The following is a 23,791-nucleotide window of genomic DNA, read 5'->3' as shown; positions in this document are numbered from 1 at the left end:
CAGTCCAAAGTTCAAAACAGCAAGGCAGTTTCTCTGGAAAGGCAGCTCTGACTCCATTTAAAATGGCCCCATTATAGTCAATTTTGACATAACATATTAGCTGGTATTCATTTATTATTCCACAAATACTTATTTACTGAGTATTTATTGTGAACAGCGTCCTAGTGAACTAAACAGGAAAGGTCCCTGATTTCACAAAGAACTGACATTCTAGTGGAGTGGCATAATTAACAAGTAAACAAATAAAAGGTCATTCCAGGGGGTCTGGCCCTGTGGCCAAGGGGTTAAGTTCCCGACTCCACTTGGGTGGCCCAGGGTTTTCCCAGTTTGAATCCTGGGTGTGGACATGGCACCGCTTGTCAACCCATGCTGAGGTGGCATCCCACATGCCACAACTAGAAGGACCCACAACTAAAAATACACAACTATGTACTGGGGGGCTTTGGGAGAAAAAGGGAAAAGAAAATCTTAAAAAAAAAAAGAAAGATCATTCCAGATAGTAATAAGCACCATAAAAAATATTAATGTAGGGGCCAGCCAGGTGGTGCAGCGGTTAAGTTCGCACATTCCACTTCTCGGCGGCCCAGGGTTCACCGGTTCGGATCCTGGGTGCAGACATGGCACTGCTTGGCAAACCATGTTGTGGAAGGCGTCCCACATATAAAGTAGAGAAAGATGGGCACGGATGTTAGCTCAGGGCCAGGCTTCCTCAGCAAAAAAAAAGAGGAGGACTGGCAGTAGTTAGCTCAGGGCTAATCTTTCTCAAAAAAAAAAAAATTAATGTGAATGGTTAGACAGGAAGATCATTTTGGATAGGAAGGTCAGGGCCTCTCTGAAGAGGTGACATTTGAGCTGAGATCCAAATGACAGAAGGAGGGAGCCATACAGAGAAGGTCATCTAGGGAAAGAATATTCTCATGTCTTCTAGGGGAAGGGGGCAGCAAGTGAAAAGGCCTTCAGGCAGAAATGAGGTTGGCCAGGTTCTAGGAATAAAGAGGCGATTGTGCTAGTAGCAAAGTAAGGCATTAATAGTTTAGAAGTAGGCAATACTAGATTCATGTAGGCCCCTGTACTTCTGTGGATTTAAATCCAGGTAGGTTGGAGAAGCATTCAGCAAGGATTTTAGTAGCACAGGGACTGTTTTACATTTTTAAAAGTGGTTTCATTCATTCAACATTTGCTGCCTGTCTGGCCTTGTTTAGCATTTGGAGGCACAATGCTCCCTGGAAAGAAAACTGGGAATTAGCAGATTAAGGGGAAAAAAGAAGGCCACTTTAGGTAGAGGAAACAGTACGAACAAAATCCTGGAGAGAGAAAAACTCAGAGCACTTTCAGTGGCTGGTATATTGAGGTTGGACTGTAGTAGGGCCTCTCCACACATCCTGGCCTGTCACCTCTGTTCTCCTTCCTCCCTCCCCCCTTCTCCTCTCTGTCTCTCTCTCTCCTTTGCTCTCTCCCTTCTTCTCTCCCCACAGATCCACTCGATTCTGACATCAACCTCTTAACCGCCCCAAACAGAAATGGAATGCACTGAAATTGCCAGCAGAGCCTGAGGTAAAGGGTAAAGGAGGCTGAGTAAGAGGAAGATCAATGTCACTGCAGATGAAATGCAAATTCACACTAAAGTAAAGCTACTGATTTTAGAGTGGTTTCCCGCTACTCCCAAGACCCTCATCATTTGCAAAGGAAAATCATAACAAACTCTATTTTTCACTAATCCTTTACTAAGTCATTATGAAAATTTTCAATTTAACAAGGAGGGGGCTGTTTTTTTTTTATTAAGGTTATGAAAGTTAACATCCTTGTGAAATTACAGTTGTACATCATTATTAGTCATGTTGTAGGTACACCACTTCACCCCTAGTGCCCTCCCCCCACCCCCCTTTCCCCTGGCAACCACCGATCAGTTCTCTTTGTCCATATGTTAACTACCACCTATGAGTGGAGTCATACAGAGTTCGTCTTTCTCTGTCTGGCTTATTTCACTCAACATAATACTCTCAAGGTCTATCCATGTTGTTGTGAATGGGACGACTTTGTCCTTTTTTGTGGCTGAGTAGTATTCCATTGTATATATATACCACATCTTCCTTATCCAATCGTCAGTTGCTGGGCACTTAGGTTGGTTCCATGACTTGGCTATTGTGAATAATGCTGCGATGAACATAGGGGTGCATGGAACTTTTGGAATTGCTGATTTCAGGTTCTTAGGATAGATACCCAGTAGTGGGATGTCTGGATCATAAGGTATTTCTATTCTTAACTTTTTGAGGAATCTCCATACTGTTTTCCATAGTGGTTGCACCAGTTTGCATTCCCACCAACAGTGTATGAGTGTTCCCTTTTCTCCACAGCCTCTCCAACATTTGTCACTCTTGGTTTTGGATATTTTTGCCATTCTAACAGGTGTAAGGTGATATCTTAGTGTAGTTTTGATTTGCATTTCCCTGATGATTAGTGATGATGAGCATCTTTTCATGTCTCTATTGGCCATCCGTATATCTTCTTTGGAGAAATGTCTGTTCATGTCCCCTGCCCATTTTGTAATTGGGTTGTTTGATTTTTTATTGTTGAGTTGTGTGAGTTCTTTGTATATTATGGAGATTAACTGTTTGTCAGATAAATAACTTGTGAATATTTTTTCCCAGTTAGTGGGCTGTTTTCTTGTTTCAATCCTGTTTTCCCTTGCCTTGAAGAAGCTCTTTAGTCTGATGAAGTCCCATTTGTTTATTCTTTCTATTTTTTCCCTCATGTGTGGGGTTATGGCGTCCGAAAAGATTCTTTTGAAGCTGATGTCAAAGAGTGTACTGCTGATATTCAAGGAGGGGGCTTTTTAAGTAAACTTTTATTGAAGTGTAGCATAGATTCAGATGGGTGTCAGATCATAAGTGCACAGCTTGATGAGTTTTCACAAAGCCAGCAGTGCCCACATAAGAAACAGAACATGACCAGACCATCCCCCCAAGCTCCCTTCTCATATCCCCCTCCAATCACTACCCAGCAGGCTCTTAAATCCTGAAATATTTCAAACAGGGACGAGAATAAAGACTATTCTAATTAACGTCTATGTACCCACAATCCACCCAGCATTGTCAAAACTTAATATGATACCACATGCCACATTAGCTTTGGCGCTTTTTTTTTTAAGAAAAATTACAAATACACTTGGGTCTTCCTAGGTAAATGGAGGTCTTAATGAACAAGGTTCACTGTACATCTACAAGTATCTTTAAAGAACCTAGCATGTGCCAGGCCTTTTCACATGATGATCTCTCTTTATTTTAAAATAATACCTGTACATGATTACAAAACGTAAATGATTCAAAAGAATATACACAGGAGGGGCTGGCCTGGGGGCGCAGCAGTTAAGTGCGCATGTTCTGCCTCAGCAGCCCAGGTTCACCAGTTCAGATCCCAGGTGCGGACATAGCACCACTTGGCAAAAAGCCACGTTGTGGTAGGAGTCCCACGTATAAAGTAGAGGAAGATGGGCACGGATGTTAGCTCAGGGCCAGTCTTCCTCAGCAAAAAGAGGAGGATTGGCAGTAGTTAGCTCAGGGCTAATCTTCCTCGGAAAAAAAATATATATATATACACGGGAAAAAAATCTCCTTCCCACCCCTGACCTCCAGTTTCTCAGCTTCTCTCTCCAGAGACAAACACAATTATCAGTTTATAGTATAATATTCCAGATGTCTCTCTCTATGTAGATATAGATACATAAAAGGATATAAATACATGTGTGTATGTGTATAGATAAGGACTATATAGATAAGGACATATATATAGATAGATATCTGATATCAGATACTGTATATATAAATATCCAATAGCTAGCTAGCTGACTAGATATCTATCTGTATATCTTTATCTATATAATCCTTATATAAACATACACACACATGTATCTATATCCTTTTATGTATCTATGTTTATACATATAGAAAGACAGATTGATAGATCTACCAATATCTATCTATTTATCTAGCTAGCTATAGAGATAAAATATATATATATCCCCACCCTTTTTCTTTTTTTCTTTTTGTTGTTGTTTTTCTTTTTCTTTTTCTTTTTTTTGAGGAAGATTAGCCCTGAGCTAACTACTGCCAATCCTCCTCTTTTTGCTGAGGAAGACTGGCCCTGAGCTAACATCCGTGCCCATCTTCCTCTACTTTATATGTGGGACGCCTACCATAGGATGGATTTTGCCAAGTGCTGCCATGTCCGCACCCAGGATCCAAACCCACGAACCCTGAGCCACCGAGAAGTGGAACGTGCGAACTTAACCGCTGCACCACCGGACCGGCCCCCTCACCCTTTTTCTTACACAAATCGCAGCATACTTTATGTCTTAGTATCCCTCTCAATGTATTTCACATAGAACATATGCAATAACGTGTTCTTGTTCTTGTTATTATTGATATACAACATACATATGGCTAAGTGCCCCACTGTATTGACTTCTACCATCATCTATTAGTTTTGCCTGTTCTTGAGCGTCATATAAATAGAATTATGAGGTATGTCCTCTTTTGTGTCTGGCTTCTTTCACCAAACATAATGCCTATGAGATTCATCCATGTTGTTACATGTACCAGTAGTTCCTTCTTTTTTGATTGCTGAATAACCTTCAATTGTGTGACTATGCCAAAATGTATCAGTTCTCCTGTTTATGTGGGTTGTTTACAATCTGGGGTATTATGAATAAAGCTTTTATCAACATTTTTGTACAACTCTTTTTGTGGTCATAAATACTTATCCTCTTAGGTGAGATAGCTGGGTCACAGAGTAAGTGTATATTTAGCTTTAGTAAATACGACCATGCTCTAAATGTATTTATTAAGAAGAAAAAGGCAAATATTTTTTATTAAAAATATATATTTAAATATGTAGGTGCTGAGACATGATTTCCCTAGAAAATATAAAGAAGTAATCAGAGATTTGCATCTACTTATAATAACAGTTTGGATTTATGAGAAGACAATTATAATAGGAACAAATGTTGCACTTTTTTCTTTATATTTGACATTTTGAAATAAGCCTGTATATACTTAGCAGTTTTATACTTAGAATCATAGTGAATAAGGCAGCTAGAATGCAGCCAGAAAAAACAGATTTTACTATGAGTTTTACTATGAGTGATATTGCCTTCAGTGAGGGGATTTTCCAAATATAGCGAATTGCTCTTGGTAAAGATCCAAACAAAACAAAATACAATCTTCCTTCAATGTAGATGATAGTTGAATTCCTGGAAAATTCAGTGTACGTTAAAACCAAGCGAGACACACTTTAGGTTCCAATGTGAAATGAAGTTAGATTCTTGGCGCATGTTGTTAGATGTCTGGGGGGACACTGAAAAGCCACTGAGTGTAGGAAAATTACTCATCATACTAGATCACACTGCTCATGGCAGGATGGCTTGGCCCTCCCTCTCTAAGGGCAATGCCCCCATTCACAGTGAGATTCAAACCCCTCACAAACTTCCAAAATGCCCATAGGAGACAGTACCACCCCACTGAGAATCACTGTTCAAGACCTGTTCTGTCCAATATAGTAAACAATGGCCATCTATAGCTTATTATATTTAACTTAATTAATATTACATAAAATTAAAAGTTCAGTTTCTCAGTTATACTAGCCACATTTCAAGCACTTAAATACCACACACAGCAAAAACTATTCACAGACAAAAGCCTAGATCCCAAGGTTTCACAGGTTAATTCTATAAATATTTAAAGAAGAATTAACACCAGTTCTTCACAAATTCTTCCAAAAATAGAAGACGAGGGAACACTTCCCAACTCATTCTACGAGGCCAGTATTACCCCAATACCAAAACAAGACATAAATGACACAAGAAAAGAAAATTACAGACCAATATCTCTTATGAATATAGACACAAAAATCTTCAACAAAATACTAGAAAATCTAATACATAGACTATGACCAAATGGGATTTATCAGGAATGCAAAGTTGGTTTAGCACATGACATGAATTAATGTAATATACTATATCAATAGAGTAAAGGGCATAAACTGCACCATGGTCTCAATAGACGCAAAAAAAAAAAGCACTTGACACCATTCAAAACCTCTTCATGGGGCCAGCCCGGTGGCACAGCGGTTAAGTGCACACGTTCCTCTTTGGTGGCCTGGGGTTCACCGGTTCAGATCCCGGGTGTGGACCTACACACCACTTGTCAAGCCATGCTGTGGCAGGCATCCCACATATAAAGTAGAGGAAGATGGGCATGGATGTTAGCTCAGGGCCAGTCTTCCTCAGCAAAAAAGAGGAGGATTGGCAGCAGATGTTAGCTCAGGGCTTATCTTCCTCAAAAACAAAACAAACAAAACAAAAATAAAACCCCTCGTGATAAAACACTTAACACACTAGGAACAGAAGGGAGCTTCCTCCGTATGTTAAAGGGCATCTACAAAAACCCCACAGCTAACATCATACTTAATGATGAAAGACTGAAAGCTTTTCCCCTAAGATTGGGAAGAAGACGAGGATGTCCACTCTTCCTACTTCTATTCAATGTTGTACCAGAGGTTCTAGCCAGGGCAATTAGGCAATAAAGTGAAATAAAAGGCATCTAGATTAGAAAGGCTTGCAGGGGACATTGTCTTGTATATAGAAAATCCTGAGGAATCTACCAGAAACCTAGAACTAATAATGAGTTCAGCAACGTTGAAGGGTAAAAAATCAATAGACAAAAATCAATTGTAATGAATAATCCAAAAGTGAAATTAAGAAAACAATTCCGGGGCTGGCCCCGTGGCCAAGTGGTTAAATTCGCGTGCTCGGCTGCAGGCGGCCCAGTGTTTCATTGGTTCGAATCCTGGGCGCGGACATGGCACTGCTCATCAAACCACACTGAGGCAGCGTCCCACATGCCACAACTAGAAGGACCCATAACAAAGAATATACAACTATGTTCTGGGGGGCTTTGGGGAGAAAAAGGAAAAAATTTTAAAAAATCTTAAAAAAAAAACAATTCCATTTACAAAAGCACTAAAAAAAATAACATACTTAGGAATAAATTTAACAAAAGAAGTGCAAAATGTATACTCTGAAAACTACAAAGCATTGCTCAAAGAAAATAAAGAACTAAATAAGTAGAAAGACATTGCATGTTCATGGATCAGAAGAGTTAATATGGTGCTGGCCTGGTGGCCGAGTGGTTCAGTTCGTGCGCTCCGCTTTGGTGGCCCAGGGTTTCACTGGTTTGGATCCTGGGCATGGACATGGCACCACTCATTAGGCCATGCTGAGGTGGCATCCCACATCCCACAACTAGAAGGACTTACAACTAAAAAAAAAATATGCAACTATATACTGGGGGGATTTGAGGAGAAAAAGCAGGAAAAAAAAGATTGGCAACAGTTGTTAGCTCAGGTGCCAATCTTTAAAAAAAAGACAACGAGTTAATATTGTTAAGATGGCAGTAATTCCCAAATGATCTACAGATTTAATATAATTCCTATTAAAATCACAGCTACCTTCTTTGCAGAGATTGACAAACTTACCCTAAAATTCATAAAACAATTCTGAAAGAGAAGAACAAAGTTGGAGGATTTGATACTGACCCTGATATCAGTTTCCCCACATTAAACCCAGCATATATGGGGTTAAAACCAAAACACTCATTCCCTGCTTATTCTCTGGCTTCCTGGCTCCAGAATCCACTATCCTCCATGGAGACAGACACCGTCAAGGACAAGCACGGCTCCCTCCTCTCATCAAGTAGTCTCAAGGCCAAAGACAGGCTGGTGGGAAAGCTCTGACCAGCAAGGCCATATGCTCCCCCTCCCCAATCTAAAACCCCAAATAAAAACCCTTCCTTTTAGCTTTTCGGGGAGTTTGGGATTTCAGCGTTAGCTGCCCTCTCTCCTTGCTCAGCGCTGTGCAAAAATAAAATTCCTACTTTCTTCCACCACACCCGGTGTCAGAGATTGGCTTGTTGCGCAACGGCAGAGTGAACTCACTTCAGGTTCGGTAACAGATTCACACTTCCCAATTTCAAAAACTCATTACAAAACTACAGTAATCAAGACATTATTTTACTGGCATAGGAATAAACATATATTCAGTGGAATCAAATTGAGAGTTCAGAAAAAGGTCCCCATATTTACAGTCAAGTGATTTTCAACAAGGTGCCAAAACAAATCAACAGGGAAAGTCTTTTCAACAAATGGTGCTGGGACAACTGGATATCCACATGCAAAAGAATGAAGTTGGATCCCATGTTGGAGGTCTCCAAGACCACCCTCAGCTTTGATGATTCACTAGGAAGACTCACAAAACCCAGCATATAGTCATACTCTTGGCTATGACTTATTACAGCAAAAGGAAAGAAAGCAAAATCAGCAAAGAGAAAAGGCAGGCACATGGGGTAGAGTCTGAGGGAAACCAGATGGAAACCTCCAAGGGTCCTCTCCCAGTGGAGTCACATAGGCTATACTCAGTTCCCCCAGCAAAGAGTTGCGATGTATGTGAAATGTTGGCAACTAGGGAAGCTCATTGGAGACTCAGTGCCAGGGTGCTCATTGGGGGTTGGTCACATAGGCACTGCACATACCAAAATTCCAGACTCCCAGAAGAAAAGTAGATGTTCAGCATAAACTGTGAACATTAATAAAGGAAAACCTCATCTAAAGTGGTGTTAGGAGGCTGGAAGGGCAGCTCCCATGCAGTGCTACTGAAGGTCAATTACAGGAAAGATAGTCAATTACAGACCCCAAAAGAAGGAAGTCCTCCATAGAAAGAATCATCAATTACAGACCCTAACAGAAGTCATCAACAGGAAAAAATCGTTAATTACAGGAAGAAATGTACCAGTACATCCCAAACAGAAATCGACTATCCCAGCAAGTCAGGCAATGAGAAACTGTCACCACCCTGAATTCTTGCTTTTCTCCAATGGACTTTTGTTTTAAAACAACTCCTCCCAATTTCCTCCTTTTTCTCTATAAAATAACATTCCTCTCCCTTATTTGTTGGATTTGCCTATGGTCTGCCATTGCATGCAAATACCAAATTGAAATTCTTTGGCTATCCCGTATAAATTTGTTTTGCTGGTAAAATAACTGGCTGCTTTATTTTTAAGGTTGACAAAACCATATTGTTTAGGCTCTGGCCCAGTGGTGCAGTGGTTAAGTTTGCACGTTCCGCTTTGGTGGCCTGAGGTTCGCCGGTTCATATCCTGGATATCCCAGACACAGATCTATGCACCATGTGGCAAGCCATGCTGTGGCAGGCGTCCCATATATAAAGTAGAGGCAGATGGGCACGGATGTTAGCTCAGGGCCCGTCTTCCTCAGCAGAAAGAGGAGGATTGGCAGCAGATGTTAGCTCAGGGCTAATCGTCCTCAAAAAAAAAAAAAAAAACCCACAAAAAAAACCCCCATATTGTTTGTACAAACAGGTTAGTCAGTATGAGCCACTCTTAGCAGTTAATGGTGGGAATCCTCCTGAAATCTAAGTTCCCAAACTCCACCCAAGGGGCCAACCTTGCAAGGAGGCTTTTACAAGCTTATTAGTTTAGGCTCGCTATGTTAACTCTTTTCTGCACAGACCCTTACGTCACACCACATGCAAAAGAAAATCCAAAAACCCAAAAGCAAAAAAAAAAAACACCCCATCTCAAAATGGATCAAAGACCTAAATGTAAGAGCTAAAACTATAAAACTCTCAGAAGAAAACATAGGGGTAATTGTTCATGACGTTGGATTTGGCAATAGTTTCTTAGATACGTCGCCAAAAGCATAAGCAACCAAAGAAAAGATGGATAAATTGGACTTCAACAAAATTAAAAAATGTTTTGCATTAAATGACACCATCAAGCAAGAAGACAACAAACAGTGGGAGAAAATATTTGCAAATCACGTATGTAATAAGGGACTTGTATCTAGAATATATAAAGAACTCTTACAACTCAAAAATAAAAAGGCAAATAGTCCAATTAAAAAATGGGCAAAGGATCTGACCAGACATTTTTCTCCAAAGAAGGTACACAAACAGCCAATAGGCACGTGAAAAGATGCTCAAAATCATTAGCCATCAGGGAAATGCAAATCAAAACCACAATGAGGTACCACTTCACACCCACTAGATGGCTATAATAAAACAAAGCACAAAACCAAACAAAAAAGGAACATAGCGAATACTAGTGAGGAGGTGGAGAATTAGAACCCTCATACGCTGCTGGTAGAATGTAAAATGGTGTAGCCACTTTGGAAAACATCCTGGCAGTTCCTCAAAGGATTAAACATAGAGTTACCACATGACCCAGCAATTCTACTCCTAGATATTACTCAAGAGAAATGAAAACATATGTCCACACAAAACCTTTACATAAATGTTTATAGCAACATTGTTCATCATAGCCAAAAAAAATGGAAACAACCCAAAAGTCTATCCACTGATGAATTGATAAACAAAATGTTGCATATCCATACAATGGAATAATATTCAGCCATAAAAAGGAATAAAGTACTGACACATGCTACGACAAGGATGAACCTTGAAAATATCATGCTAAATGACAGAAACCAGTCACAAAAGACTACATATTATATGACTCCCTTTCATACGAAATGCCCAGCATAGGGAAATCCATAGAGACAGAGAGCAGACTGGTGGTTTCTTACGGCTATGGGTAGATGAAAGGTGATAGCTTAAGGGTACAGGCTTTCTTTCTGATGTGATAAAGGCATTCCAAAGTTGATTGTGGTGATGGTCACACATATGTTTGATTATACTGAAAACTAATTCTATGCTATGTGAAGCATATCTCAACAAAGCTGTTAAGGGGCCGGCCCTGTGGCTGAGTGGTTAAGTTCGTACTCTTTGCTTCGGCAGCCCAGGGTTTCGCCGGTTTGGATCCTGGGCACGGACATGGCACCGCTCATCAGGTCACGGTGAGGCGGCGTCCCACATGCCACAACTAGAAGGACCCACAACTAACATATACAACTATATATTGGGGGATCTGGGGAGTAAAAAAGCAGAAAAAAACCTACAAAAATAAAAAAATAAAATAAAGCTGTTAAAGTTTTTTAAAATAATCAAGATTGAATGTGTTTTCACTCATCTACTTAGCAAAGAATTAAAAATCATTATACCCAGTGCTGTGAAGCACACACACACAACTGGTGCATGTAAACTGGCAAAACAAACAAAAAACCTTTCACAAAACAATGTAGTGACACAGCAACAACCTAAAAGATACTCCTTCCTACCAACTTCACTTTTGAGAATCTATCCTAAAGAAATACTCCATGTATAAAAAAATAGCTAATGCACAAAGGGTTACTTTTAATAATAACAATAAATGGAAACAAGCTAAATGGCCAACATTAATAGAATGACTCAGTTGTAAAGATCCATTGTGATGAAATATTATGCACTCATCAAAATGAAACCTATTTTTATATAGCCTACAAAACAGTTCCTGGCCTGAATAGCAGACTTTTAAGTTTTTTGAAGTGGAAAGAAAAAAAAAGGCTTATAAAGAATTTTTTTAAATGAAAAGTATAATTCAGTGGTCCTCAAAGTGTGGTGCCGAGCACAGCAGCATCGGCGGCACCTAGGTCTATGACAGAAATGCGTATTCTTGGCCTCCACCCCAGACTTCCTCAGTCAGAGCCCCTGGGTGTGGGCCCAGCAATCTGTATGTTAACAAGACAATGTGGGTCCTTCCACTTGTGCTATGTGGGATGCTGCCTCAGCACGGCTTTATGAGCGGCGCTAGGTCCAGGCCCAGGATCCGAACCAGTGAAACCGTGGGCCTGCAAAGCAGAGCGCGCAAACTTAACCACTCAGCCACGGGGCCGGCCCCAAGATTTGTGCATTTTACTGTGTATAAATTGTACCCAAAAAAGGACCCTGCAAAAATACTTGACTCTAGTTAATAATCTGCATGCTGAAGTGTTTAGAGGGAAGTGCATTGAAACCAGCCTCTGACTCTGAAATGCATCACAACAATAAGATGGACTGACGAATGGACTGATTTGGACAGAAAGTTGGGTACTTAAGAAAGCCTCTATAGTGAAATGTTCATTGCAGAACTCAGGTGGTGCAGACTTGAGTCCCAATTCTTTCAACTTCTTTGTTTGAAAACTTATATGTTGGGAAAAAATGTGTATAGATTGCCTCATACAGTGAATGAATCAATGAATAAATAAATGAATTAATAAATAAGTAAAGCCTCAAAGACTAGGTAGAAATCTGCTGAAATGCTTTCTTTACACTCTCCTGTATACATTCCAAAGTGGGCTTGTATTACTTTTATAATAAAAGAAAAATTTTTTCAAGGAGAAAAATGGCACAAGAGTCAATTGACAAAATAGGCATTTATTCCGAAGCCATAATGTTAGGAACAAACTCCTGGAGACCAGCATGGGAGCAGGAGAAGGTTGCTGCCCCTCGCTCAAAGGGGAATCAGCACTTTTCTGCAGCCCAGCTGTGCGGGGAAGTCCAGGGTCAGAGCTCATGGATGGGCGCTGGGCTGTGGGCCCAGGTGTCTGACCTGACTGCCCATCAGTGCAGGCCCAGGTCAGTGTGTTCTGTGTCCCAAGAAGCCGGAACGTCAGGAGAGGTGGCAGAGGAAGTCGTGCAGAGGCAGGGCCAGGAGCCCTGACAGGGAGATCCCCAAAGTGTCGGAGATACAGGCAGCTGCCATGGCAAATTCCCGGTGCTCATCACTGGTCTGGGGAGGGTGGGGTGCACGGGTGAGGCTTGTCCTAGACACTTCTGCCCTGGGCTTTCCCAGAGAGGCCACCCACTGCCCTCGCCCAGCTGGTGCTGACCTCCAAGGCAATATTGTGGAAGGTGTTCACATAGGCTGCACCCCCCAGGAGCCCCTCATACAGAATGATCAGGAAGACAAGGTAGATGCTTGGCAGGAAGCTAAACCACACGTCCACCAGCAGGAAGGCCAGGTTGAGGCACTGTGGGTGCAGGCAGAGGGGAGGGCTGAGTCTGGGACCAGAGGCAGACAGGAAGGGAGGCTGCCACCCTGTCCAGTGGCCCCTGGGTCTGGGAGACGCTGATGAGGGAGAGAGCTGACAGGCCTAGATCAACCCCAACACCCAGCTGGCATCCCAGACTCTGGGATCTGGGTGAAGCCTTCTCCCTACCTCATTCCCAGCCCCCTAGGCCTTGTAGGTCTCTTCCCCCTCCCGCCCTGTGCTCATGTCACTCCTACCGCTGGGAATGCTATCCACCCTCCCTCACTTGGCATCTCCTAGTCACCACCACTCACAGCCTCAGCTGGGATCAGGATCACTCTCACTCCCATGATCTCATTTCCTTCTCCCAAGGGTTCCCCCCATTTTACCATCCTGAGGCTATGGTTAAATCAATGTTTCTCAATCGGAGGTGATTTTGCTGCCCAGGGGACATCTGACAACGTCTGGAAATGGTCTTGGTTGTCAGAATTGCCCGGGGCGGGGAAGAGGGGGGCGGTTTGCTACCAACATCTAGTGGATAGAGGCCACTAGATGCCGCTCAACATCCTACAGCCGCACAACAAAGAAGGATACGGCCCCAAATGTCAGTAGTGCTGAGGTTGAGAGGGTGTAGGTCCCTCCTCTGTGCCCCAGCCCCTCAGGGGATCCCGCTATCCCAGCCCTGAGCCCACAGGGTTGCCTTCCCAGTGTGTAGGTCACCACGGTGGTTCACACGCTTGATGCACATGAGGATCACCTGGGGATCTTGGTACCCACAAGGCCTCGCCCTCAGAGGTTCTAATTCATTCAGTCTGAGGTGATCTGCATTTAAAGCATGCCCTGGTAATACTAATGTGATGGGTGAAACACTCCAAACACTTTCATCTGTGGCATTAGCTAGGCGCTTTCTGTAATGGAATTAAATGATTATAAGTCCCTATTTCTACGAAGCAGCCTTGGTTAAAATTATAGCTAAAATCATAAGCTACACATTTTAGTTGAATCTCATGAAGAAGCCTGAGTTAAGAAGTGTTGACGCAGGGGCCAGCCCTATGGCCGAGTGGTTAAGTTCATGCGCTCCACTTCGGCGGCCCAGGGTTTCATGGGTTCGGATCCTGGGCGCAGACATGGTACCTCTCGTCAGGCCATGCTGAGGCGGTATCTCGCATAGCCCAACCAGAGGCACTCACAACTAGTACCGGGGGACTTTGGGAAAAAGAAGAAGGAGAAGAAAAAAAGAAGACTGGCAACAGATGTCAGGTCAGGTGCCAATCTTTAAAAAAAAAAACAAGTGTTGACACAACAACTTGGGACTTCGGGGGTACAAAGCCCTAAGCTGGCAGTCCTGCTTAAGATAAAAAGGAAGAAAGAGAACACTTACCTGCTATTGCCATAACATTAAAGTGTAATTTATACTTAGTCTTATCTTGTTATCATAGAATTGAATTAAGTTTACTAAAAACAACAAAGGACTCTCCCGTAATCATTGAAGGTTTATTTTAAGTGACCTTCAAGGGCTGTAGACATGCGACCTAGAAACAGTGGATGCTGGTTCTGTGAAACTACTTTTGTTAGACTGTTGTAGGGAATGGTGTCTGTTTACTTAAAGCTTTAGACTACTTTCGCTGTGTGTGGTTCAATTTGCTCACCAATCTTGAGACAAATAACCCATTGACTACAACGTCACTGCTTCTATTATCATTAACCATCCAGAACAGAGTGAACATTTTCTTTCTTTTTCTTTTTTTTTGAGGAAGATTAGCCCTGGGCTAACTACTGCCAATCCTCCTCTTTTTTGCTGAGGAAGACTGGCCCTGAGCTAACATCCATGCCCATCTTCCTCTACTTTATACTTGGGACACCTACCACAGCATGGCCTTTGCCAAGCGGTGCCATGTCCGCACCTGGGATCCGAACTGGCAAGAAGCAGAACGTGCGAACTTACCTGCTGCACCACCGGGCCGGCCCCTGTACCTTTTCTTATTGTTACAACATTATTTGAAAGCCTGTGTCTCGGCATGAGCTTGTGCAAATAATCATTAAGTGCTTCTAGCTGATTAAACACAATACAAAATCTTGTTCTTTCATTCTTCTCATCACCATTTCCTACAACTACCCTTAGAAGTAGATGTTGGCCACACCCGATTTATAGATGAGGAAACCTAGGCTCAGACTGGTTCAGAGACCTGCCCTAAGTCACACAGCTACTGGGTACAGAAGCTGGGATTTGCATCCAGGTTTGTCTGGCTCCTGAGGTCACACATTTTACACAGGGCCTTGCTGGCCTCTGTTCCTTGTGCTTAGAGCATGACAATGTGCAATAAATACTTCCTGCTGAGGGAGGGAAGCCTCGGGGCCCAGGGAAACTGGGAGCCAAGGTGGGTAGGGAGTGAGGGCGAGGGTCTTGGTACCTGCAGCAGGGCCAGGGCCCATGTGAAGCGGATGCGACAGCAGCGGAGAGAAGAGCGGGAGGCAAAGACGCCAGCCTGGTACAGCATCTGATACCTTAGATAGGGGCAGGGAGTAGGAGGAGGCCCCTCCGCAGGCTAATCGGCAGGGCAGCCCCTCCAAACCCCCATTCTTATCATCAAGGGGCCCTTTCAGCCCACTGCCCGTCCCGCCACCCACCCTCACTCTTCTCACCAGCGGTACTGCTGAGCGTGACTCAGGGATGTGTTCCGAAAGAAGAGGAGCTCAAACTGTAGTAAAGAACAGACAGGGAGCCGGACGGGGATATGTGGGTCCTCCTCTATCACTACTTCCACACCCCTCCCAGGAGCCCTCACTCACAAGTCCCTGATTGATGAAATACTCAGCAAAGTAAACCACGACCAAGGGGATGATGTGCCACAGCAGGCCCTGGAAGAGTCAGAAGACATGAGAAGAAGGCTGGGAGACAGGCGCTGGCCACAGGGCACAGGGCACACGCCACAGCCACTAGCCATACCTTGAACACGGTCCATCTTTCTTGAAGGGAGAGGTTTGGGCTGTAGTCTGCAGGGGAGCAGGGAGAGAAGGGCAGGTGAGATGGGCACATTGACTCAGCGAAGGGGTGCTGGTGTGTAAGAATCACCCAGCTGACACAACAGTGTGAATGCACGTAATGCCACTGGATTGTACAATCAGAAATGGTTAAATTGGTGAACTTCATGTTACATATATTTTACCACAATTAAAAAAAAAAAATGAACTAACCAGGTGAGACCTCTGGATGGCTCCTGTACAGCTCAAGGGCTGTATATCTCCATCCCAGGCATATCGGCCCCTTCTGTTTTTTGAACGCCAAGCTCATTCCTACTGCAGGGCCTTAGCACTTGCTGTTCCCTCTGCCTTGAACCTGTTCACCCTAATGTCCACAGGGCTGACTCCTTGTCATTCATATTTGAGCCCAGAGACACATCTTCAAAAAGGCCTTCATGGACCACCACCTTCTCTAAGGCCCCTCTCCATTGCCCCCTAGTTGTCATTTTCTAGCACAAAACTGTGTTATGTTCTTCCAGCACTTAAGCAATATGTGAAAATAACATGTTTCTGACTCTGTTATTTGTTTACGAATCCATCTCATTTCCTTGTCTTAGTCGCTACTGCACCCCCAGTGAATGGCAGGCCTGGCACATAGGAGGAACTCAATGAGTATTTCTTAAACTAGATGTGACTGGCTCTTACCATACCCAGCACGCCCGTCCCCTTCCCCTCCTGACTGCGTCCACTGTAGACAGGAAGAGACTAAAACTCAGAGAGAGAAAGTGACCCCTCTGAACAACTGTGTCTCCTACCTGGCTTCAACTCGGGGGCCTCACTGCTTATCAGCGGCTGCCGAGCTGCTGTCTCTGCCTCTTCTTCCCCTCCAGGGTCCTGGGGCCCAGGAGATGTGAGCAAAAAGAAATAGCTAGGAGTGGGCAGAATGGAGATGAAATCAAAGAGCCTCTGCAGGGCTGGAAAGGCCACTCCCTCCCAGGGCAGCCATCCCCTCACTTCTACACTCCCCCAAAGCATGTGATCCTCAGCCAGAGAGCTCCAACTGTGGAAAAAGGCTTCCTTCTCTTGGGCTGAAATTTGTCTCCTTGTTGCTTCTACCCATGGGCCCTCATTCTGACTCCTGACTCACACCACGCGAGTCAGCTCTGTTTCCATGTCATTACTATTCTAATGATTGCTCTAGCTACCATTTACTATGTGCTCCTTCTGTGCTGGGCAAGAATGTCCCAAATTTCAGTCACTCATGTTTTGCCTTCATGATATTCACCATATCCACATTCCTCCTGTATACAATCTTTTTTACTTAATATTTTCCTCTAAATTGATTCACTTTTTCTACATGGCCTTGTCCTAAGCAATGATCTGTGAAATCACAGGTTTGATTCACTAGATAAAATATTTTTCCTAATACACATGGAAATACACACAAAACTAGCAAAATAAAGTCCATCCTTGTCCCCCTCAAATCATCTTGGGAATCACAATATATTGGATGCTTCACGAAAGTCACCTCATGGGGAAGCAAGGAGAACTACCACCCGGTGACATATGGGGAAATAGAGGGTCAGCGAGGTGAAGCAACTCGTCCTACTCTACACAGCTAACAAGTCATGGCTCCAGAACTCAAACCTGGGCCTGTCAGAGTCCAGAACCCACATCCCCTCCTAACAAGGCTGTAGGGATCTGAAGGTTGGGATCATGATCAAGTTCTCTCTCTGTGCACCCCCCTTCCTCCCAGCCCAGGGCTGCTTACCTGGCCAGCATCAGGGCGGGGATACCCAGCATGGACAGTAGGGTGTGCTGGGGGGAGAGGCCAGCCTGGGTGAGGCCCAAGTAAGACAATGCCCCCAGCAGCCCTGCTCCTCCAGTACCTGAAGACCACCAGGCGATCACAGCCCTGAGAAGGAGAACACAGGAGCACTAAGAAGGACCAAAGTCAGCAGTGGGACTTCCTCTCCCTCATCCTTGCTCTGCCTGCTTACCTGGGGTAGAAGGCGGTGAGTGAGAGGAAGGTGATCTCCCCCAGACCTGATGAGATGCTAGCCAAGACCACACCTGGGGAGAGGACAGGCACAGCATAGCTAGCCTTTCCCTGACAGCCCCAGTCCCCTGAGATGTCTGGCCATGGCCACCTCTGCATGAGCTCAGAGGGGCTAAAAACAGATCCCTTGGTCAGGCTGGGCTCCAGCTCTGAAGATGAACCAACCCCATCTTCTGCCCATCCTCTCATAGGGAATGAGACCTATATCCACCCAGTGGTCAAACCAGGAGCAAGAACTCATCCTTGACACCTTCTCCGCCCTCTTCATAGAGTCTTGGTGACTCTGCTCATCTCAATCTCCATCTAATCCATCCACTTCCTTCCATCTTCCCCAACTGCCCCTCCAAATTGACCTCATTTCACAGTCCTAGCAGGTTTCTGATGGTTACAAAAATAATCCCTTTCCTCTGGGAAGCTGGGGAGACCACTCCCACAAATGCTCTGTTGTGGTTTCTCTGGGCCCCTCACCTGACACAACACCTCACGCTTACCACACAGGCTGGTCCCCATTGAATGAGAAAAGGCAACCAGGATGAAGCTTCCAGCAGCACAAACCCCACTGACAAAAACCCGGGGGCTGAGGGGGAGACAGGGGAGGGAAGGGAAAAGTCAGCTTCTGCTCTCAGCTCCCCAGGCCTCCCCCCACCTCCTTTACCCTCCCAGCCTCCCCACTCTCAGATTCCACCTGCCCTTCCTCCTGCCACCCCTACCAGACCTGTAGGGCAGCAGATGAAGGCCAAGAGGAGCCAGTAATTTGATGGCAAGGGTAGGGAGGATGTCTGCCAGGAGCACTGCCTAGGATAAGAGAACAGAGTGAAACCCCAGAACTTCCCAGGGACAAACCTCCCAACCAAGTGGCCAAGGAAAGAAAGGGACTAGCCAATTAGACCTGCTACAAACTATCTGCTATCTGAAGTGAGACAGATCTGGGTTCAAATCCCAGCTCTGCCGCTCCTTAGCTGTGTGTCAAGGCATTCACATTCTCTGAGCTTTAGTTTCCCCATCTGAAAAATGGGGATGATTATAGTGCCTAGCTCACAGTACTATTGTGTGGATTAAATGACCACACAATATACTACACACAGAAAGGGCTCAGTAAATGGCAGTCTTAATTATTACAATCAGGACAGTCCCAACTAGGTGCTGAGTGGGTAAAGGTGGTGTGTAGACCCACAGGGCCTGGATAAGGGGAGGACTAGATGGGTACTCACAGCCGTGGAGACAGGGTTGCAGTCAAATCGAGATGAGCTATTGTGGGGGGTGGGCGTTGGGCCTGGGTCCACCTGATGGGAGAGAAGAAAGTCTTTCACCCAAGGAGGCAGGAGTACAGACAAACAGGGCCTGGCTCCAGTCCCAGCACTGCTCTAACGTGAAGCATGACCTTGGGTCAACACTGGCCTGTTGGGACTTCAGTTTCTGTATGTGCACAATGGGGACAGGGAGGTTTCCATAGAAACCTCAAGCTAATGACCCACAGGCCAAAGACGGCCCTGTAAATGGACTTTATTTGGGTAACACATTCAAAAGCTTTCATTAAGAAATTTGAGTTTCCAGAAAATCTGATCCCCTAACCCTAAGCCTAAGCCAAATTCCCTGCTGGATCTGCAAAATGGCAGCTGCTCCCCTTGGCCATGTGCCTTCCAGCTCATCATAGACAGAAGGTTCTCAACTGAAGGTGATTCTACTCCCCAGGGAACATTTGCCAATGTCTAGAGACATTCCTAGTTGTCACAAGTTGGAGGAGGTAGGGTGTGGTATGCTATTGGCATCCAATGGGTAGAGGCTAGGTATGTTGCTAAACATACAATGCACAGGAAAGCCCCACAACAAAGAATTATCCAGCCCGACACGTCAACAGTGCTGAGATTAAAAAACCCTGCCATAGACCATGGTCCTACCCAGCCAACAACTGAGTTTGTACACCTGGCACCCAATGATTCTTAAAGACCCTTCCTGCTCTGAGGTCTGGGAGACTGGGAATTTTAGCCCCCTTGCCCCACCCCCTGGCCACCCCATTCCATGACTTTTTCTTTTCTTTTTTTAAATTAATTAATTAATTTTGTGAGGAAGATTAGCCCTGAGCTAACATTTGTGCCCATCTTCCTCTACTTTATATGTGGGACGCCTACCACAGTATGGCTTGCCAAGCAGTGCCATGTCTGCACCCGGGATCTGAACCGGTGAACTCCAGGCCACCAAAGCGGAACCTGCGAACTTAACCCCTGTGCCACCGGACCAGCACCTCCACGACTTTTTCAAGGGGGCCTCTGCCCCAGGGTGACTCCCTCATCTTCACCTAGGGACTAAATATGATGGTGGTAGGAGAGAGCGTCACTTACGTGGCTCTGGTTCCCGGGTGCCCTCTGGTGGCTAAGTATGTCATGGGCAGCACTGAGCATCACCACGTATGAGAAGTTGTTGCAAAGGCCCAGGAGCCTGGAGTGAGCAAGACAGATTTTTTCCTCCAGTTTTATTGAGATATAATTGACATATAAGAACAGATCTTAACTTCCTTTCAGGCCTACAATCTATCCACAGTCCTAGCACAAAACCTCCCCTTTACCTGTGCCTTCAATCAGCTCCCTCTTTTTTCTCTATCATCAGACCCCATCTTCATTCAGTGTTAGGGTTAGAAATATGGTCTGTGGGATTACAGACTTGGGTTTACATCTAATCTCTGAGACCTCCCCCATGAAGAGAAGGAAGTCATCCCTGACGACTCTTTCCTCCAAGCTCCCACCATGATTCAGTTCCTGGGGCATTTCTCATCCACTGCTCCAGTGTCTCTGATGCCCTACAGTATAGTAGAAACATCCTGGGGCTTGAAACCCAAAGGACTATGTTCAGGTCCCAAGTCTGCCACTTCCTACTTGAGCAGCCTCAGCCTACTCATGTGTAAAATGGGGATACAAATTTCTCTCCTGACTACCTCACAGAGTGCTGTAGGGATCAAAACAAGGTCATACCGAAGTCCTTCACGATCCATGAAGGATCTTGTTCACTTACTCTCATCTCCCAGTGCTGTGCTCAGTGATGGGAAGGAAAGCGGCTCCAGCACCAGAGATCTCATGTGTCCTTTTCACAATCCTAGGAAGTGCTACTACTGCTTTTCTCATTTTACTGCTGAGAAACCGAGGCTTAGAGGATTATATGACTCTTCCAGAGTCCCATGGGAAGTCACCTCCAGCCCAATCTGCCATGCAAGACCTGGATGTTTAGGTCAGTGCGAGAAGTATTTTCCAAGGCTCAGTATCTGAATGATTTAGGAGGTAGATGAATGATCTTTCAAAAAGTAGCGATGTATTTATTTAAACATGTATTAGGGAAATGTTGGCTTTCCGTCTCGAGTAGTGATTTAAAGTTTTCTTTTAAAAAATCTATGTACTTACAAATTGAAAGGCTGGTTGAAGTAAAAACATGAAGTAAGTAATCCTCCAGGTGGTATGGGGATCTGGCCAAAACGTGAGGGTGCTAAGTAAATGAGTGAAGTTAGGGAAACTTACAGGCTGCAGGGCAAACTGGTTCAGTAAATATTTGTGGCTTCAGCTCCTTTTTCGCAGCTCAACTCCCTTTTCCCATCCCATTTTTACTTCTGCTGAACTCTTCAGGCCACTCACCAGAAGCCCACCGCGTTCTTCCAATCGACGCCCTTACGGTCCAGCAGAGGGGGCCGAGGTTCCGGGGCGGTCTCCTCTGCGAGGGCGAGAAGTGGGCATGACCCCACCCCACTCTCAGGTGCACGATGGCCCCAGAGGTGTTCTCCAGGGGCCGAGCCAGTTCTCGAGCCTGTCAGGAAGATCGCAGGCCGAGGCAGTCTATCTGCTGAGGATGGGCGGGAATACTCACCTTCGGAATGCGAAAGACGCCGCCGCGAGCCCGCACAGCCTCCCATGGCATCAAGTTCTGGTCTCCCGAAGGGTCCAGCGTCAGCGAGATTTCAGAGTTGGTTCCGATAGGGTGGATGAGGGTCTGCGACAGGTGAGAAGATCAACGCCTCATTGGCCAGTTCCGGCTCCGTCTTCCCTGCTGCACTCGCGCCCGCCGATCCATCACGCTCCGCGCTCCATCTCGCCCCCTGGAACGCCCCACCACGCCCCACCCGTGGGACTCTGCCCCCGCCCCCTCTAAAGCAGCGGGCCGGGCAGCTTGTACCTTTAAGAGTTTCTGAACATTCCTGTCCCGGGAACACCAGGTTGATGGGTCATGTGACAGCACAGGCGGGTCTCCCATCACGTGCTTGGAGGTCCTCACCACTTCCGGGTCTTCTCTATGGCTTTGTTTCAGGACTTCCCAGCTTCGGGGCATGGAGCAGAGACATACTAGGGGGACCCTCGAAGAGCTGGTTTAAAAGTGGAGCAAGTGATATCGGCAAGAAGAGCGGTGACGTTAGATTAGCAGCGCCCGAGACCTTGACCGTATCGTGCCAGCACTAATCATGGCTGTTAGCAGCTTCAGCTCCTCTCTAGGCCCTCTCTTGCCAGAAACAAATATGGTCACCTGGCTACTCGTTTCAGACAGGCCTGTTTCTGGCTGGGAGCAAAGGGGGCCAGCTTCAGGTCATACTTATTCCTATCTGTTGCCCTTAGATTGGTTTAGAAACCAAAAATAAAAATAACACCCACTTAGGAGGATTTCATGAACTATCTATTGGCAGTATCCAAGGAGTTCAGTGATCCCTTCTCCCAAATTATCCTAGAACCAAAGAATATCACAGTAGTCGTCCAAGCCCCGGTTTTACAAATGGGAAAACTGAGGTACAAAAAAGGAAACTTAACTGATGATCATACAGTGTGAGACGTGAAGGTCACCTCAGAGGCCCTTTTAGCATTAAGAAATAGAGCACCAGAGGCAAGGAGCCATTAAGGCTGCTTCAGGATTCATGCCTGCATCAGGGGTGCTCAGACCAGTTGATTCTAAGGCCCGAGATTCTGATTCTGTGATCTCATCTAATTCCCCTAGTTAGAAATTAGGAGGGGCCGGCCTGGTGGCACAGTGGTTAAGTTCACTCCCTGCTTCAGCTGCCTGGGCTTTGCTGGCCCAGATCCCAGGCATGGACCTAGGTACCACTCATCAAGCCATGCTGTGGCCCGCATCCCACATATAAAATAGAGGAAGATGGGCACAGATGTTAGCTCAGGGCCAATCTTCCTCAGCAAAAAGAGGAGGATTGGTGGCAGATGTTAGCTCAGGGCTAATTTTCCTCAAAAAAAGAAAAGAAAAGAAATTAGGAAAGTGGGGCTTGAGATGGGACTAGGGGAAGAGGTGCACATCAAGGTCACTTCATGTGGTCCCAAATAAGGAGTTGATTCTCTTACCTTCCTCTAGGTGGTAAAGCAGCATCCTGAATTTTCTTCATCACATCCTTCCCCTGCTCATCTCTCCTTTGGACTTCCAACAACTAGTGCCCAACTCTACCAGTTCTTTCTCACCACCAGGCATTCAGACTGCTGTTTGAAATGTGCCCCCTTTGGTCTGCTTCCCAGGTCACTCAACCAATGAAAATTAGGGTCCTACTACCCATGCAGGGATCTAGAAATTCAGCAACATGTCATACAGGGCCTTTGCCCTCAAGGAACTCACAGGAGGGTGGGGGGTAGATACAAATAACCACAATACAAAGCTTAGCCAAGTTTTGTTTCACAAGAATGACCACAGACGAGGGAACAGGCGTTGGAGTCACCAATCCAGTCCCTTCTTCCTCTCGGGGAAGCACTAATGATGCTGAAATGAGAAGCCAGGGCTCTCACCAGCCCCCTCCTCACTCCTACTCCTTGTCCCCAGGCAAAACAGGAACCACAAACCCCAGCTTCCTCTCAC

At 45.2% G+C, this 23,791-nt stretch overlaps 1 protein-coding gene across 7 annotated transcripts; it reads right to left on the bottom strand.

Moving 5' to 3' along the window:
• Positions 1 to 12,338: 12,338 nt before the first annotated feature.
• CLN3 (CLN3 lysosomal/endosomal transmembrane protein, battenin) lies at positions 12,339 to 23,543 on the bottom strand. 7 transcript variants are annotated; one of them, XR_011494002.1, is made up of 17 exons: positions 23,290 to 23,430; positions 22,127 to 22,313; positions 21,821 to 21,943; positions 21,592 to 21,667; positions 20,314 to 20,410; positions 19,186 to 19,257; positions 18,690 to 18,769; positions 18,466 to 18,551; positions 17,916 to 17,988; positions 17,687 to 17,830; positions 16,731 to 16,843; positions 15,902 to 15,948; positions 15,745 to 15,813; positions 15,598 to 15,653; positions 15,366 to 15,440; positions 12,814 to 12,954; positions 12,339 to 12,713 (listed from the first exon to the last, which is right to left on the bottom strand). XR_011494002.1 is itself a non-coding variant. In XM_070483948.1 (17 exons), the coding sequence occupies exons 3-17, from the start codon at positions 21,864 to 21,866 to the stop codon at positions 12,594 to 12,596; spliced, it is 1,314 nt and encodes a 437-aa protein (XP_070340049.1). In that variant the 5' UTR covers positions 21,867 to 21,943; positions 22,127 to 22,313; positions 23,290 to 23,543; the 3' UTR covers positions 12,339 to 12,593. The 7 variants fall into 7 exon arrangements, 6 of the variants coding, with proteins under 6 accessions (XP_070340049.1, XP_070340051.1, XP_070340050.1 ...); XM_070483948.1 differs by having other exon boundaries at positions 15,366 to 15,459; positions 23,290 to 23,543; XM_070483950.1 differs by lacking the exon at positions 12,814 to 12,954 and having other exon boundaries at positions 15,366 to 15,459.
• Positions 23,544 to 23,791: the final 248 nt, after the last annotated feature.

Source organism: Equus asinus, chromosome 14 (genome assembly GCF_041296235.1).
Source record: "Equus asinus isolate D_3611 breed Donkey chromosome 14, EquAss-T2T_v2, whole genome shotgun sequence".
NCBI classification, from domain to species: Eukaryota; Metazoa; Chordata; class Mammalia; order Perissodactyla; family Equidae; genus Equus; species Equus asinus.
The sequence above is the reverse complement of the archived record's forward strand: the minus strand, read 5'-3'. Positions and strand labels throughout refer to the sequence as shown.